The sequence below is a fragment of the Saimiri boliviensis genome, chromosome 11 (genome assembly GCF_048565385.1).
Source record: "Saimiri boliviensis isolate mSaiBol1 chromosome 11, mSaiBol1.pri, whole genome shotgun sequence".
Lineage (NCBI taxonomy): Eukaryota > Metazoa > Chordata > Mammalia > Primates > Cebidae > Saimiri > Saimiri boliviensis.
In genome coordinates, this window is record NC_133459.1 from 68,503,162 (window position 1) to 68,521,308 (window position 18,147).

At 35.8% G+C, this 18,147-nt stretch overlaps 1 protein-coding gene across 2 annotated transcripts in view; it reads right to left on the reverse strand.

Annotated features, from left to right (window-relative positions):
- Nucleotides 1-247: 247 nt before the first annotated feature.
- ANKRD13C (ankyrin repeat domain 13C) overlaps nt 248-18,147 on the reverse strand; it is a 98,760-nt gene continuing 80,860 nt past the window's right edge. For both annotated transcript variants that reach the window (XM_039474316.2, XM_039474315.2), the window contains 3 exons: nt 16,056-16,154; nt 12,618-12,718; nt 248-2,516 (listed from right to left, as the gene is read on the reverse strand). In XM_039474316.2, the coding sequence (XP_039330250.1) occupies nt 2,386-2,516; nt 12,618-12,718; nt 16,056-16,154 (331 nt within the window). In that variant the 3' untranslated portion in view covers nt 248-2,385. The remainder of the gene's footprint in view (nt 2,517-12,617; nt 12,719-16,055; nt 16,155-18,147) is intronic.

An 18,147-nucleotide genomic window follows, 5' to 3' on the forward strand; every position in this document is an offset into this window, starting at 1 on the left:
CCCGGCTAATATTAAGAATTTCTAAATGCACATTGAAGATGACTATAAGATGGTTCCCCCAACCCAATTTAAACAGTTTCAAAATCACAAAGAGAACATATAGAATTTTATGTACCTATATTGCAAAATCTTGATTTTTTTCATGTGGTACTATGGAAACATACAGTGTTTTAACCTATTCATTTGAAACACTGCATATAGCTTCTTTCATTCATTAACTGGATTAAAAGGCACATTTCAAAAAATCTTCATGAAAATTAAAACTGAAAAGTTTATTTGCATTGATTAATTCCTTTTTTTTTTTTAAACCATCGTAAGAGATATTGACATTTGTTTGCTCTTCGTGATCAGAGAAAAGACATTTTGGAATGGATAATCTGTTTCTACTATTATTTAAAGAAAAAAGCTTTAAAAACAAAATTCAAGTGCAAAAATTTCCAGTAGTCTTCCTACCCTCCAGTGTACCCCAGAAAAATATTCATAGCTGTGCTGTTAAGAAATTAATAAGTTTCAATTACCCTTTTTTTCTCTCTAAGGTGTCTGTACTTATGAAAAAAATCTATAGTATATTCCTGAAAGTATACCAAATTCCTACAAAGTAAGAGAGCCTAAAAGCAATGGTGATCACTGCCTTTCAGTGTCTCCAACCCTACATAACCACAGATAGGATAATTCAGTCTCTAAGTCATCTGATCTACCCAGTTCCTAAATAACAGGGATCAACTTCTATTCAATAAAGCTAGTCTGAGTTTACTAACACTTTCCCCAAAATTCAACAGGCCCATGTAAGGTAGTAATTAGGTCTTTCAATTTTTAACTATGATTATTTTTCTTCATTATAAAATGTATTTAATGCCAACATATGCAATGTATGTATCAGCATGGAAGATGCAGCTTTAAAGATGATGTTTATTTAAAATTTTTCTTAGTTTATACTTTGGAGTTTTAAATCATATTTTCAATAAGGGTCTCTAAACTCATTAAAATCACCTAAAATCCTGGAAAAAGTTTAAGCTACTGGTCAGTCTAAAAAAACTTGACAGATGCATTCTTGAGACATTCATCAGGATACATTTTAAAAACATCAATCTAAGTAAGCTCTTTAATACAACATGATACTTTATAACTGTTATACATTATTCCCCCTAATTTAGTTTCATACTTGGACCTTCAAACCATCTTGGAATAAATAAGAAAAATTTTAAGTGCAAAAATGAGTAATACATGATTTTATCATTTGGAGATAATTAAATCAATAAATATTTTTCAGTGATTTAAAAAAAATAAACAATAGGAGTCATCGATCTTGTGTATACTTCTGGACTTTAACTTGTAACAAATATATTCTGTTAGCATATAAAATGTTTTTACCTTATTTTGAAAGCATTAAATATGTAGGGTTGTCCAAAATATGTGCATTGTTTTTTAAAACTGACTCCAATGCATCCACATTCTACTAAAAACAAACAAAATAATCAGACTGATGTGCACTTATTAGGAAGCAAGTTTAAAAATTTGGAATTTTTTTTAAAGTGCTGAGATTTGGAAGAGGAATATCTTTAAACATGCTAACCATTCATTCATTACCTTATGATGAACATAACAAGGACTCAAACTCAAGTTTAGAAAAAAAAAATAGAGGTTCTATGAAAGGAAGATTAGTAACAAACATTCAGGTAAAAACAAATAGCACCACAATGAATTGCACTAAGGTGCTAAAGGAGAGGTACCTTATTCCCTGCAGAGTGAATGCTCCTTCTGAAATGTATTGCAACATATAAATGCAATTGTTTAATGGTTACCATTTGGTTCATTCATCTACAGAAAACTGCATTCCTTCTAGTTCATTATATTGAACAAACATTCAAATTACTGAACTATACATAATGTTACATAGTTTACATTTTATGAAAACAAAGCTCGAAGGAATATTTATAAATGTCACCTTGAATAAAGATGACAAGTTTAAAAGGGTTCCATATCTCTTAAGACATTTAATTTACGTTAATGGTCCAGGAGTGTTTTAGATATAGATATAGATATAGATATATTTATATGCATATATATTTCAACAAGAAGTGTAAAAATTTTTAAAAACAAATCACAGCACTCATAGCTGCTTTACATACGAAGGTCTTAGGGTCATTATGTGTCAAACTATTACATTTGTAATATGTATATTTTTAAAAAGACCAAAAATGGCACATCAGAAAACTTGCTGAAATTCTTATTAGAGGCCCATTTCACTGTATCATATTACTGATGTGTCAATTCATTGTGTAATTCCCTTTTCTTCACTGAAAGAATTTGTCCCTTCTATTTGGATCCACTTCTAGGGTTTCTGCATTTTCTTTCCTTGGTCAGACGGCATCCTTTTCCATGTCGTTAAAGATCAGGAAAACGGCTTGGGTCTTCCTTATAGTCATCAGGTATAGTAAAGATGGAGCCATCAAATTCATCGTATCGAAACTCCTGAAAAGTCACAGTGGCTGTGATTGTGGGAAACACAGGTATATCTACAGAGAGAACATCAAGGATAACATTGTAAAATCAAATGTTAATATTCATAGACTACAAAGTACTATTGGAGATGTCCATACTCCTTAAAATGTAAACAAACAAACAAACAAACAAACAAATCCTACTCAAGGACCAGAAGAATTCAAATATAGGTAGTACAGAGTGTTTCAGGGAAAGTTCTGGGTATTAATTAATGAGGAGAAAAAGACATCAACGCATCCAGCACTATACTAAAAACTCAAGATCCTATTTCTGCCTCGTCTTAAGAATACAATGCCAGATTCTACCAGTCCTTTTTCTTTCTCTTGGGGCAGAGGGATAGCTACTTTTGTACTTTTTGCCTTCTAACTTTTTTTTCTTAAGATGATAGTGTATATACTATTTTGACTCTTTGAGCTGATTTATTTTCATTCTTAGTAGCCCAAGTAAAATACACAAATCCTTTTTTGTTTTAAAACATTAAAAACAACCTATCACTTAAATATGTGGATAAAAACAGTCTCATCAGAAATGGAAAAATGTACCTCCACAGCCTAATTTTCCAGGTGAAATATATTTCTGGCTGAAATTGTAAGTAAAATCTAGCAATTAAAATGAGCAAATTAATGATTACGTGGGAACCAGAAAGAGTAAAATAAATAAAATGAACAAGTACATTAAATAAAATATTTAGTTTTATTCCTAATATGGATTACTGACATGAGTACAGATCATAAAGCCTGGGTTCAGATTCCTATAAATCATTTTATTCATGAGCCTCAGGGATTTCATATGTAAAACAAACAAACTCTGAAATTCCCGTAAAACTCTGAAATGAAGTTGGGTGTGGTGACTCTAATCTATAATCTTAATACTTTGGGAGGCCAAGGGAGGAGGATTGCTTGAGCCCAGGAGTTCAAAACCAGCCTGGACAACACAGGGAGATGCTGTCTCTATTTAAAATAACAATAATAATTAAAAATAATTTTTAAAAACTCTGAAATGAGTGTATGAAAGCTAATTCAAGTGTCTGTCTAGGGTAAGGATACAGTAAATTAATTCTAACTAAGCTAGTATTTTATTGCAGAAAGTTATGTTCTTACATAAAAAGGAAAGCCAAATACCTTAATTAGACTTAAACATAATAATCAATGTAACAATTATAGCTTCTAGTTATTTCTGGGGAAAAAAATTATTCCTTTGTACCTACTATGTGCACATGCTATTCTAATCCAGGGGTCTGAACACTAAGTCCCATTTCCAGGCCTATTTTGGTACGGTCCATAAGCTACAAAACGGTTTTACATTTTTTAATGTCTAGGGGAAAAAAAAGAACAGCGTTACATAAAGCAAAAAATTAGGCTGGGCATGGTGGCTCATGCCTAAAGTCCCAGCACTTTGGGAGGCTGAGGCAGGCGGATCACCTGAGGTCAGGAATTCGAGACCAGCCTGGCCAACCTGGTGAAACCTTGTCTCTACTAAAAATACAAAAATTATCTGGGTGTGGTGGCAGGTATCTGTAATCCCAGCTACTCAGGAGGCTGAGGCAGAAGAATTGCTTGAACCCTGGAGGCAGAGGTATCGAGCCAAGATTGTGCCACTGCACTCCAGCCTGGGCAACAGCGCAAGACTCCATCTCAAAAAAAAAAAAAAAAATTACATGAAAGTCAAACTTCAATGTCTGTAAACAGCTTTATTGGAACACAACATGCCCATGCATTTACTTACTGTCGATGGCTGCTTTCATTTTCCATCATTTTCCATTTCCAATAAAATAGTTGTAACAGAAACCATACAGCCCACAAAGCCTAAAATATTATCTTTCAGAAAAAGTTTGCTGACCCCGTTCTAGGTTTTGGTTATACATCACTAAAGAAACAAAATTTATGTACTTATGGAGATTACACTAGTTGGGAGAGGCAGACAACAAATAAATGATGATGAGTATCTAGAAATAAATAAAGCTTGACAGCAGCAGAATGGGAAGTCTCAGTGTTGGGGATAAGAGCTGCTGAATAGGGCAGCCAAAGGAAAACTTCAAAGAAGGGACTTTTCAGGAAAGACCTGAGATAAGAACAAACCATGCAGTTGCCTGGAGGAAGAAAATTCCAAACAGAAGAACTCGAAGTACAAAAGCCCTAAAAGGAAAGTATCTGGTTTAGTCTTGGAGCAGCCAGGAGGCTAATGTGGCTGCAGCCAAATGAAAGGGGAAGATCAGCAGGCAATGAGGTCAGAGGGGAAACAGGCTGCCAGGTCAGGTGGGGATTAGGCTGAGAAGACTTCAGCTTTTACTCTGGATGAGATGCAAAGCCAATGGAAGGGTACAACCAGAGTAGTATTATAACTTGAGTTTTAGCAGATGTAGTGAGAATATAATACAGGGTGACAAGAGTGAAGCAGGTATGCTCCAGAAGGAGCAGCCAGAGAGGGAGGAAGAAAACCAAGAGAGAGTCAGAAGTCAGAGGAAATCTGAATGATTTGTCTCAGTTTTTCAGTGAGCCAAGGACTTCAAAATTAGAAAAGTCAAATCTTTAAGAGATTAGGATAAGAACAGAAAAGTTGCTGCTGGATTTAACAATAAGGATCAATAAGAAATGCCGGGCGCGGTGGCTCAAGCCTGTAATCCCAGCACTTTGGGAGGCCGAGGCGGGTGGATCACAAGGTCGAGAGATCGAGACCAACCTGGTCAACATGGTGAAACCCCGTCTCTACTAAGAATACAAAAAATTAGCTGGGCATGGTGGCGCGTGCCTATAATCCCAGCTACTCAGGAGGCTGAGACAGGAGAATTGCGTGAACCCAGGAGGCGGAGGTTGTGGTGAGCCGAGATCGCGCCATTGCACTCCAGCCTGGGTAACAAGAGCGAAACTCCGTCTCAAAAAAAAAAAAAAAAAAAAAAAGAAAGAAATAAAGAGGAAGAGAGAATCTGTAATGAACTAAGGAAGCGAGTACGCTTTGTATTTTCAAACAATTACAGATTCACAAGCAATTTTAATAAATAATACAGTCCGGGCACAGTGGCTCATGCCTGTAATCCCAGCACTTTGGGAGGCCAAGGTGGGCAAATCACTTGAGCTCAGGAGTTTGAGGCCAGCCTGGGCAACAAAATGAGACCCTCATCTCTACAACAAATACAAAAACTAACTGGGTGTAGTGGCTCATGTCTGTGGTCCCAGGTACTCGGGAGGCTGAGGTGGGAGGATGGCTTGAGGCTGGGAGGCAGAAGTTGAGTGAGCCAAGATCATGCCACTGCATTCTAGCCTAGGCAACAGAGCCAGACCCTATTTCCAAAAACAACAAAAAAGAAAGAATACTGAAAGATTTCTTTTAGTCTTTATCCAATTCTATCCAATTTCCCCAATGGTAACATCTTACGAATAATACAATATCAAAATCAGGATATTGACAGTACAGTAACACATGATGAATATTTCCATCGCCACATGTTGTCCTCATGTTGGATCCTATGATGTTACCCTTTCATAGCCACATTGCTTCTCTTATACCTCACCCCTTCCTTAGTCCCTGGTGTCTACTTAACTGTTCACTGCCATAGTTTTTTACTTTGAATATTTTATATAAATGGAATCATACTGTATATAATTTTTGGGATTGGCTTTTTTCTACTCAGTATAATTCTTAGGCGATTCATCTACGTTGTTTCATGTATTAACAGTTCATTCTTTTTATTGGTGAATAGTATATTCCATGGTATAGGTGTACCATTGTTCATTTATGTGTTGAAAATTGTAGTTTTGGGCTATTACATATAAAGCTAATATAAGCTGATGCAAAATAAACATTTGCGTGTGTGAACGTACTCTTCATTTGTCAAGTCTAAATGCTTAGGAGTGCAACAGCTTCTACGAGGCAAGCATCACCTCATATGTCCCATCATAGAACAGATTCTTTTTTTTTTTTTTTTTTTTTTGAGACGGAGTTTCGCTCTTGTTACCCAGGCTGGAGTGCAATGGCGCGATCTCGGCTCACCGCAACCTCCGCCTCCTGGGTTCAGGCAATTCTCCTGCCTCAGCCTCCTGAGTAGCTGGGATTACAGGCACGTGCCACCATGCTCAGCTAATTTTTTGTATTTTTAGTAGAGACGGGGTTTCACCATGTTGACCAGGTTGGTCTCGATATCTCGACCTTGTGATCCACCCGCCTCAGCCTCCCAAAGTGCTGGGATTACAGGCTTGAGCCACCGCGCCCGGCTAGAACAGATTCTTTATCATAGCTCTCAAGAAACCAACCCTGCTGACACCTTGATCTCAGAAGCTAGTTTCCAGAACTGTGAGACAACAAATTTCTGTTGTTTAAGTAACTCAGTTTGTGGTAGTTTGTTATGGCAGCCTTGGCAAACTAAAACAGCTATTCTAGCTTCTCTGCCTTTCCTCCAAATTTTAAAATAATCTTGCCTATATCTATAAAAATATCTTGCTGGGATTTTGATAGGAATTATGTTAAACTCATATATCAATTCGGACAAAACTGACAGGTTTCCTATTTCAAGTGTTCCAATCCATGAACATGGTAAATCTCTCCATTTGTTCAGATTTTCTTTCATTTTTTTCAACAGTGTTGTGTTGTTTTCACCATACGAATCCTGTACATGTTTTATGTACATGATATATACCTAAGTATTTTTTTTCCTTTTTTTTTTTTTTGAGACGGAGTTTCGCTCTTGTTACCCAGGCTGGAGTGCAATGGCGTGATCTTGGCTCACCACAACCTCCACCTCCTGGGTTCAGGCAATTCTCCTGCCTCAGCCTCCTGAGTAGCTGGGATTACAGGCATGCGCCACCATGCCCAGCTGATGTTTTGTATTTTTAGTAGAGATGGGGTTTCACCATGTTGACCAGGATGGTCTTGATCTCTTGACCTCGTGATCGACCCGCCTCGGCCTCCCAAAGTGCTGGGATTATAGGCTTGAGCCACCGCACCTGGCCTCCTTTTTTTTTTTTTTTGTGATTGTAAATGGCATTTAATTTTTAATTTTGGTGTCTACATATTCAATGCTAGTATATAGAAACACTTTTTAAAAAATGTTTAACTCATATCCTATAACCCTGATAAAATCACTTATTAATTCTAGGTTTTGTTTTCTGTTTTTGTAGAATCTTTCAGATCCTCTACCTATAGAATCATGTCATTTGCAATTATGGAAGGTTTTATTTCTTTCTGTGATGAATGCCTTTTATGTCTTTATTGCACTTATTATCCATTTGATTCCTGCAAGGTCTACAGTGCTTTCATTTCATTCTGTTTATCAGTAATTTGTCTCTTGTTTTTATCAGCCTTTCTACAAACTTATAGATTACTGAACTTTTCAAAGAATCAATCCCTTGTTTCATTGACTTTCTCTATTCATTTTGCATTTTCTATTTCATTTATTTCTATATTCTATTATTTCTTTCCTTATGATTGGTTTGGGTTTATTTTGCCCTGTTTTCCCTAAGTTCTTGAAACAGAAGCTTAAATTATTGAGATTTATCTCTTTTCTTAAAGTATGCATTTTGTGCTGTAAATTTCTCTCTCAGCACTGCTTCAGCTATGTTCCACAAATTTTGATATGTTGCAATTTCATTTTCATTCAGTTCAATTTGTTGTTTTATTTCCTTTTAGACTTCCCTTTGACATATAGATTATTTAGAAGAGTGCTCTTTAAGTTTCCAAGTATTTGAAGATTCTCTTGTTATTTTCCTAATATTAATTTCTTTTCTTTTTTCTTTTTTATTTTTTGAGATAGTTTCGCTCTTGTTGCCCAGGGTGGAGTGCAATGGTGCGATATCGGTTCACTGCAACATTCACCTCCCGGGTTCAAGCAATTCTCTTGCCTCAGCCTCCTGAATAGCTGGGATTACAGGCACCCACCAACACACCCAGCTAATTTTTGTGTTTTTAGTAAAGATGGGGTTTCGCCATGTTGGGCAGGCTGGTCTTGAACTCCTGACCTCAGGTGATCCACCCACCTCAGCCTCCTAAAGTGCTGGGATTACAGGCTTAAGCCACCGTGCCTGGCCCTTAATATTAATTTCTAGTTTAATTCCATTGTAATCAGAGAAGACATTCAGTACGATTTTTGGTTCTTTTATATATATTCAGGTTTGTTATAGCCAATATGTTCTACCTTGGTATCTGTTCCATAGGCACTTGAATGTGTATTCTGCTGGTGTTGGGTGGAGTAGTCTATAAATGCCAATTACATACTTTGGCTTAGGATGATGTTGATTGTTCTACATCTTTGCAAATTTTCTGTCTGTTGTTATATCAACCGTTGAGAGAAGGGTGTTGAATCTCCAGTTATAATTGTGGATCTATTTTTCCTTTCCATTCTTTCAATTTTTGTTTCACCTATCTTGCAACTCTGTTATTTGATGTAAATACATTTAGAATGGTTACATCTTCTTCATGGATTGACCCTTTTATCATTATATAATGTCTCTCTCATCTCTAATAAGTCTCTTTGCTCTGAAATCTGCCTTAATTTTAATATGACCAGTCCTATTTTCCTTCTATTAATGTTTGCATGATATCTTTTTCTACACTTTCATTTCTAATCTGACAACATCATTGTATTTCGAGTGAGTTTCTTGAAAATAGCATACAGTTGGATCATGATTTTTGTTTTGTTTTTATTGAAACAATATTGCTCTGATGCCCAGGCTGGAGTGCAGTGGCACAATCTTGGCTCACTGCTACTTCTACTTCATAGGTTCAAGCAATTCTCCCACCTCAGCCTCCCGAATAGCTGGGATTATAGGCATGTGCCACTATGCCTAAATTTTTTCTTTTACTTTTTTTTTTTTTTTTTTTTAAGTAGAGCCGGTTTCACCATGTTGGCCAGGTTGGTCTTGAACTCCTGACCTTAAGTGTTCTGCCTGCCTTGGTCTCCCAAAGTGCTGGGATTACAGAGATAAACCGCTGTACCCAGCCTGGATCATGTTTTTTAATCCACTTTACCAATCACTGTCTTTTAATTGGTATATTTAGACCATTTACATCTAATGGAATCATTAATATGTTAGGGCTTATGTCTGCTATTTTATTTTTTGTTTTCCATTCATTCTTTCTGTTTTCTTTTTCTTGCCATCCTTAGGTTAGCTACTTATTAGAATTTCATTGCAATTTAACTATGGTGTTTTTGAGTCATCTCTTTGTACAGCTTTTATAGTGGCTCCTCTAGGTATACATTTCTGTGTGTGTGTGTTTGTATGTGTATAAATTTATCACAATTTCCTGGTGTCATAATTTTACCAATTCAAATGAAGTAAACTTATCTCCCTTTATGTCCCTATACCTCCCCCATGTCCAGCACCTATTTAAAATATTATTGTAAATAGAAAGTAAGAATAGAGAGATGAAAGTAGGCTTTCAAATGGCTTGGCAGTGAAAAGCGAAGATTAAAGCAAGTGCTGGTGGAGTTACAGGGATTTTTTTTTTTTTCAGTTTTTTGTTTGATTTTAAAAGGGGAGAGACCTGAGCAAGCCTAACAACTGAGAGGAAAAATGCAGTAGAAAGAGGTAGAAGGAAAACAAGAAATATGAAGTGACTGGTAGAGCTAGCTTTTTTTTTTTTTTTTTTTTTTGATAGAAAAATTCTTTAATCAAAACAAGTTTACACGTTGAAACTTATGGCTTAACTAGAATAAATCTAAGTTAAAACTGTATAAGGACCAAACAGATAATGACTGGTATATATGCAGTTCTCTCAAAACAGTGATTCTTAGTTCCACTGTAAGACCTCTTAAAAACAAAAATTCAATTCAACAGTTATCCCAGAGGGTTAACCATACAATGTCAGAAACAGATGCTGCTCCTAAGCCAATTTTTCCATATGCATATAGTTTCAAAACATGAGAAGTAGCCTACTTATTGAAAAATGCCAAATGACCTAACACTCAAAATATTTTAGAAATGTTATCCCTTTAGTTAGCTTTTTTAAAAAAGAGCTGGGAGGAGAATAGATGCATAATACAAATGAAGACATTACTCATGCTAAGAAGAGGGCCACCACTTCTAGTGAGATAGGAACATGAAAGAAAAGGTTGGGCTTGGGGCAGAAAAGTCTGTATGTAGGTTTGGAAGTAGTGAGGGTGGTCCCATTTCTGATATTCTCTTATTGTATCAAAGGAAGTAAAAATCATCTGTGCTTAGGTTGTAGGAGAAAGTGGTGGGGGATGATGAAGATTTGATTAAAGAGGGTTAAATTTGGTCTTTGAGCAAAGTGAGAGAAGAAGCCAATCAGAGAAAAGACCGTTCATAATCAGCACTTAAAGTTCTGGCTGATTTTGAAAACATGTAATTGTGTTAACAATAATTTCCAAATGTTTATAATTTGTCCCAATTGTATTTTTTATCCTAAATGTAGAAAGAAAAATGAAGAAAGATTAAACATACCCAGGAATGAACTTTTACAGGGTTGGTTCAAAAGAAGGATGAACAAAAGAGAAATAGCTAAACAAATATCCCAGAACTTTAAGTATACAAGCAAAAGATTATTCCTTGTTAAAAATGTGGTTCTACATCAAAGAAATGCCACAAAAAAAGGACTGCAGATATTTTTTCCTTCTCATATACTGAAAATATTTCCTTTGCATAAAAATAAATGTATTGCGGGATGTTACTTGGTTTTAGAATTTAAAAATAGATGTGAATACAGAGATAGTTTGAAATTCTCATCTATTCAACTCCTGTTCTCTATTCTGGTTTGTCATGGGTCTCTTAACAGTACCAAGAAGGAAGTTTAAAACTTGAAATATTTTCCTCACCATAGAAAATGACAGTGGCATAGAAAATGGCAGTGGAGTTTCAAACTTCTGCAGAAATTCTAACACAAAGACCCCCTATGGCTATGACATACAGTGCTGAATTGCGTTAGTTTTCTAACCATTTCTGCCTAAGATCTTACCACTGATTTCTCCAAGTATACACTGGGTTCCTACTGCTTTTGAATTGCAAAGGGCAACTGGAGTGACATTTTGAAAATCATTTATTTAAAAGTCATTTTTAATCTAGAAAATGTTTATTTCCAAGTGTGCAAAATTATGAAGATCAGGTTTAATTTTTAGCAATGAAAACATTTTGGCCTAAGTATTCTGAGGTGTGGTTTTAAAAATATTGAATAAAACAAGATATATCTGAAGAATGATGGCACTCATTAAATACTGAATGGTTGAATTGATGGATAGTTTTAAAGGATTTCCTGAAGCTCAAATTAATGCTAAACCTAAAAGTAAACATCCAAAACACCTTTTAATAGTCTCTTCTTCCTTGGTCTCTGATATGTTAGAAAGAAATGTTGTATGCAAAAGTGAGTGTACTGTTTCTAAAGATCATTGCTTAAGATGAAATTAAACATTTGCTGCTGAAAAATAAAATGTTTGAGTATTACTTTATCCATCAACAGTGACTGTTGACTCCAAAAACATTCTCACTACGCAGAAACTCAAAGCATGGCTGCAAATCTGGGTTAATCTCCAATCTCCCTATTTCACATGAAAAACATTATTACATTGCATACAAGAAAGTTCACCCACTTTTCTTGTATGACATAGTTTTATATCCCTTATATTTAATTTAAATCAAGTAGAATCAGAATTCTCATCAGACACTTCAAATATTTGACAAAACATAAATATCAATGCATATAATTACTGAAAAACTTTACAAAAACATAAGCAACTTGGAAATCTATTTTCCTTTAAAACAGCAGCCCCCAACCTTTTGGACAGCAGGGATCAGTTTCGTGGAAGATAATTTGTCCACAGACTGGTGGGGGTTGGGAGAGGCTTTGAAACGAAACTGTTCCATCTCAGATCAGACATTACATTTCATAAGGAGCGTGTAACCTAGAGCCCTCACACGTGCAGTTCACAATAGGGTTCATGCTCCTCCAAGAATCTAATGCCGCCACTGATCTGACAGAAGGTGAAGTTCAGTTGGTAATGCTCCCTAGCCTGCCACTCAGCTCACCCCCTGCTGTGCACCCCGTTCATAAAACGCCAAGAACCAGTAGAGGTGTTGGGGACCCCTGCTTTAAAACAAATTGTTTATTAAATGTTAATTAACAGCTCTATATTCTTAATGGACACTAAAATTACATCTATATTTTTCTCTTACCTAATTTTACAGGAAAGCCTGGAGGAAGCTTCATCTGAACAAATTCTCTAAGCTTGTTAAAGTGCTTGAATGGAGCTATTACTTCTAAAACATTCAATAATCTGAAAAAAGGGAGAAGAAAAAAATGTTTTCATTGTTCAAATTGCTTTGTGTCCTTATGCTTTCTAACTACGTGCTTCAAACTTAGACAGTAGTATTGACGTCCACATATTGAGGATGAGTAAATTACACACTTTCTTCCTCCTTTTTTCTTTTTACTCTATAATGGTTTATAACTTTGAATGTGCAGCCATAATTTTCACAACTGTTTGATTTTAGCTCTGTATTTAAATGGTCTCAAAGCTAATGACTAGACTCATTGTTTGGGTGGCTGATTTCCACTGTCAATTTACTGTGTGTGTAAAAGGCTCTTTCTAATGTGCTTTATATTCCTTGATTTAGTGGATATTAGACAAATGAGTGCTTATCTTTATATTTAAAGGGAAATTTGACTCACATAAAATTTCAGGATATATTATCATCCCTTCTGAACCATAATTTCATAACTCTTAGCATTCTATATCATACTAGTCATTATGCTGCAATTTCTTTCATCTTTTGGTTGGATGGAATTCTTTTATAAGTAGTAGTATTTTTTTTTTTTTCAAAACTGCCCCATGACTGTTACGTTTCTTGAATTCTTTTGCGTTTGAGAATATCTTCAGTTGCCTCCATACATAAATGAAAGTTACACATACCAACAGATCACGCTTTTGTTACCTCAAAAAAGTAAAGATATGTCAATATCCCTTTTCTGCCCGGATGCCTTTGGATTCTTTATCAACAACTGAAGCCCAATAGTTTAATCAGGATCAAATTGTTACTAATCATGCTGTATCAGTTTTTCTTGGAACCTAATGTTTGTCATCCTATAGCTTTAGTTCTTCATTACAGAAAAATTTTCTTCTGTCATATTTTGAGTATTATTTTCGTTATACTTGGAGGCTTCCTATTTAAGTAAAAGAATTCACCAAGAACTGTCAAAATTTAATTTTCAGTTACATCTATTCTGTTCAGTATTGTTTCTAGTGTATTTGTTTTGTAACAGTGCCATTTAGTGCTCAATTTATTTCCTCAGCTTTACAATCTCCTTGGAATTTCATTTCACTGTCTAATTCTCATCTTAAAATGAGTTACTTTACTGATTCCGTGTTCGTTCCTGTTTTCTATGGCATTTATAGGTAATTTTTTTCTGGTTTTTTTTTTTTTTTTTTTTTGACCATTTAGAACAAATTCTTTATCTGGCATTTGTACGCTGTGTTCCTTATTTCATTTTCTTTTACAAGAGTAGTGGTTATAACTGCCACATTTTATAAATTCTAAGACACTCATTTTTTTTTACGTAATATATCTGAAATTAGGATAACTCCTAAAATTGATGGCATCTTAATATTAGCTGCAGTTTTCTTCTTTATTAGTAAGTAGAATATAAAATTGGTGCATCTTTGGCCAAGTATGGTGGCTTATGCCTGTAATCCCAGGACTTTGGGAGGCCCAGGTGGACAGATCACCTGAGGTCAGAAGTTTGCGATCAGCCTGACCAACATGGTGAACCCCATCTCTACTGAAAATACAAAAATTATCCAGGCACAGTAGTGCATGCCTGTAGTCTCAGTTACTTGGAAGGCTGAGGTGGGAGGATCACTTGAACCTGGGAGGCAGAGGTTACAGTGAGCTGTGATTGCACCACTGCACTCCAGCCTGGGCAACATAGTGACACTCTGTCTTAAATAAATAAATTAATAAAATAAAATAAAACTGGTGCATCATTGATCATCAACTGGTTTCTAGATACGACAAATTATGGCAAATCTGTACGTGTGGCTAACTCTCCACATTTTCTGGGACTTAACTCTCTCTCATAACTTGAGGGCTGTATAGAACATTCTATCTACTTTTCTAAAGCCTAGATATGGGGAAAGCTCAGTTATATACGTACTTTTAAAAAAAGTATGCACCCTGTTCTCTTCTCTGATAATTTTTAAAAAATGAATCAGGCCATTAAAAAAAAAAATTAACCCATTAGGCCAGAATTGAAAGGAAAGAAACTAATCACCTGGTGCTTCAACTCATCTCCTCCCTCCCACTTTAGTGAGGAGCCTAAAACTACAGTTGTATCAGAGTCAGCTCTTGCTACCCATCTCTCATTCCAGCCATCTCTCCAAATTGAGTATTTTTAAAAAGAAGCATCCAATGAGTACAGGTTTGAAAGGATATATTCAATATGTTTACTGCAATTGTTGAAAATGGTAACAAACTACAAATAACCAAAATGTTTATCAGTAGGTGAATGGTAAACAACAGTATATCAACACTCAAAATACCAAGGAAAAAGAATAAATAGACGAAAATATAATCACTGTAAAACATCAAGATACACTTTTTTTTTTTTTTTTTTTTTTTTTGAGACGGAGTTTCACTCTTGTTACCCAGGCTGGAGTGCAATGGCACGATCTCGGCTCAATGCAACCTCCGCCTCCTGGGTTCAGGCAATTCTCCTGCCTCAGCCTCCTGAGTAGCTGGGATTACAGGCACGCACCACCATGCCCAGCTAATTTTTTGTATTTTTTTTAGTAGAGATGGGGTTTCACCATGTTGACCAGGATGGTCTCGATCTCTTGACCTCGTGATCCACCCACCTCGGCCTCCCAAAGGATACACTTTTTTTTGAGGCGGATTCTGCTCTGTCACTCAGGCTGGAATACAGTGGGATAATCTCAGCTCATTGCAACCTCCGCCTCTTGGGTTCAAGCTATTCTGCTGCCTCAGCCTCCCTAGTAGCTGGGATTAAAGGTGCATGCCACCATGCCTGGCTAATTTTTGTATATTTAGTAAAGACAGGGTTTCACCATGTTGGCCAGGCAGATCTCAAACTCCTGACCTCAGGTGATCCACCTGCCTTGGCCTTCCAAAGTGCTGGGATTACAGGTGTGAGCCACCGTGCCCAGCCAAGATACACTGACTTTTATGAAAACAAGAAGCACACAGAACAAAATATGAACCATTACCCCATTTCTCTTTTCAAAAAATGCAAAAACACAGATAACTCTAGACAAAAAATATACCAAATAGTCATTAACTATTGACGTGTTAAAATATCACATTTTATTCTATAAATTTCCATATTTTTAGTTTTTTTTTTTTAAAAAAACAAGCATGTATTCATGTATTATTTTTATAATTTAAATAAGCTATTCAAAAATTTATCTGGTGAAAGTAATAAAAATCAATACTTTTGCAAACCAGAACATTTCTAGAAGAGTGCACACACTATCAAGGCAGTGGCTATTTGCTTTTCATTTCAAAGGACTCAAATGCACCACTGGAATGCAAATATTATTACAGTCTTTAGGGTTTATAGCTTCTTTCATAAACATTTGTAATTAGTAACAAACTTACAACTCTATCCCTAAGGGAAATTCCTGGCTCATGGCTATCGTAGCTTTAAATGTTTTCTTACTCTCTTTGCACACCAATTCTCTACCCAGATGAGGAGCTCTAAAATGGAAGAAAAAAAAGTTAGGAAACTTTTCCATAGTCTGTCACCTTCCTAAGAAGAATCTTCATATTTCAATGACATTCATTAATATTTCAATTTGTCTTACTCTGTCTATAGAAATAAAATTATGCTAAAAGGGAATAAGATGTATATAAGAAATAAGACAAGGGTAATTAAAAAAAAATAGCCAAGAGTAAAAGTTCAGAAATTATCAGATCTAAACTAATTTCACATTGAATATAATTTTAATAATTATTAATTTTAGGAATAAAGAAAATCATTAGTAAAAAAGTTGTTTTTTTTTTGTTTTTTTTTTTTGAGACGGAGTTTCACTCTTGTTACCCAGGCTGGAGTGCAGTGGCACGATCTCGGCTCACCGCAACCTCCACCTCCTGGGTTCAGGCAATTCTCCTGCCTCAACCTCCTGAGTAGCTGGGATTACAGGCATGAGCCACCATGCCCAGCTAATTTTTTGTATTTTTAGTAGAGATGGGGTTTCACCATGTTGACCAGGATGGTGTCGATCTCTTGACCTCGTGATCCACCCGCCTCGGCCTCCCAAAGTGCTGGGATTACAGGCTTGAGCCACCGCGCCCGGCCTAGTAAAAAAGTTTTAAGGTATCATTGCATATCTTCAAAGTTACTTAATTCAATCTTTACTATTATAGTTTCTGCATTGATCAATAAGAAATATTGTGAAGAATAAGGAATTCTATATTAACTATTGTCAATAGAAAATGATCAACTTAGCATAAAGATTTAATTGGCTTTTATTTGCAACTCTAGCACAGGGTAATACTAATTCTGTAAAACAGAATCAGTGCTCCAACAAGCTGCACAGAAAAGGTTAGCTTTACAGACTGTACAGGGCTGAGGCAGAAACAGTGGGAAAAAAGGTGATCTGGTTATTTCAAAGTTGCTTTCCTTACATGGTTAAATAAAAACAGAAGCTTCTTTACTATGCTGACTCAGGTTGACTGGAATGTCCTTTTTTATCTTTTTAAACTGGCCCATTTCAAAGTTCAGTTTAATTATGTAGTACTTAACAGAAGTAACTACATTCTGGTTTGTTATGGTCTCCTGGCACCTAGTGCATGCAGGAGGCTAATCTAATATAATAATCCTCTCATAAATTTTGTTTAACACTATAAAATATTAAGGTTGGGCTCGGTGGCTCACGGCTGTAATCCCAGCCTTTGGGAGGCTGAGGTAGGTGGATCACTTGAGCCTATAAGTTCAAGATCAGCCTGGCCAACAGGGTAAAATCCTATCTCTACTAAAAACACAAAAATTAGCTAGGTATGGTGGTGTGCACCTGTAATCACAGCTTAAAAAAAAACACAACTATAAAATATTAGGATGGAAACATCTTGGAGAATTTAGAAAAATATAACAAACCTTTCAATAAGAAAAAAATAATAATTACAACTTCTTCCTAAACAGGAGCAGGAAAGTAATATTTTATTATCCACCAAAAGAAAATAATGGTTGGCCACAATAAATGTTTTACTTATCCATTTATTAAAAATAAACCCTTTATTCATTCATCATTCTTTTAGTCAATAAATATAAACTGAGTATGATCTATGTGCTAGGCACTCTGCTAAGTGTTGGTAATATTGCATCAGCAAAGGTCCTATGGAAGGATGGTGAGAAGTAGTCTAGTATAGGTTGAAACTAAAGGATAATGACAGGTGAGGATCTTGGAAAGGCAAAGAGAAGAGAAATAATGAATGGCCTTGCACACTATGCTAAAAAATTAGGATAATCACCAAATACAAAAGCTCATCATACAATGGGAAATCTCAAATAAGCAACTGTACTTTGCAATTTCCTTTTTTTTTTTTTTTTAAATTTTAAGATGGGGTTTCACCATGATGGCCAGGCTGGTCTTGAACTCCTGACCTCAGGTGATTCACCCACCTCAGCCTCCCAAAGTGCTAGGATTACAGGTGTGAGCCACCACGCCCGGCCTGTACTTTGCAATTTCCT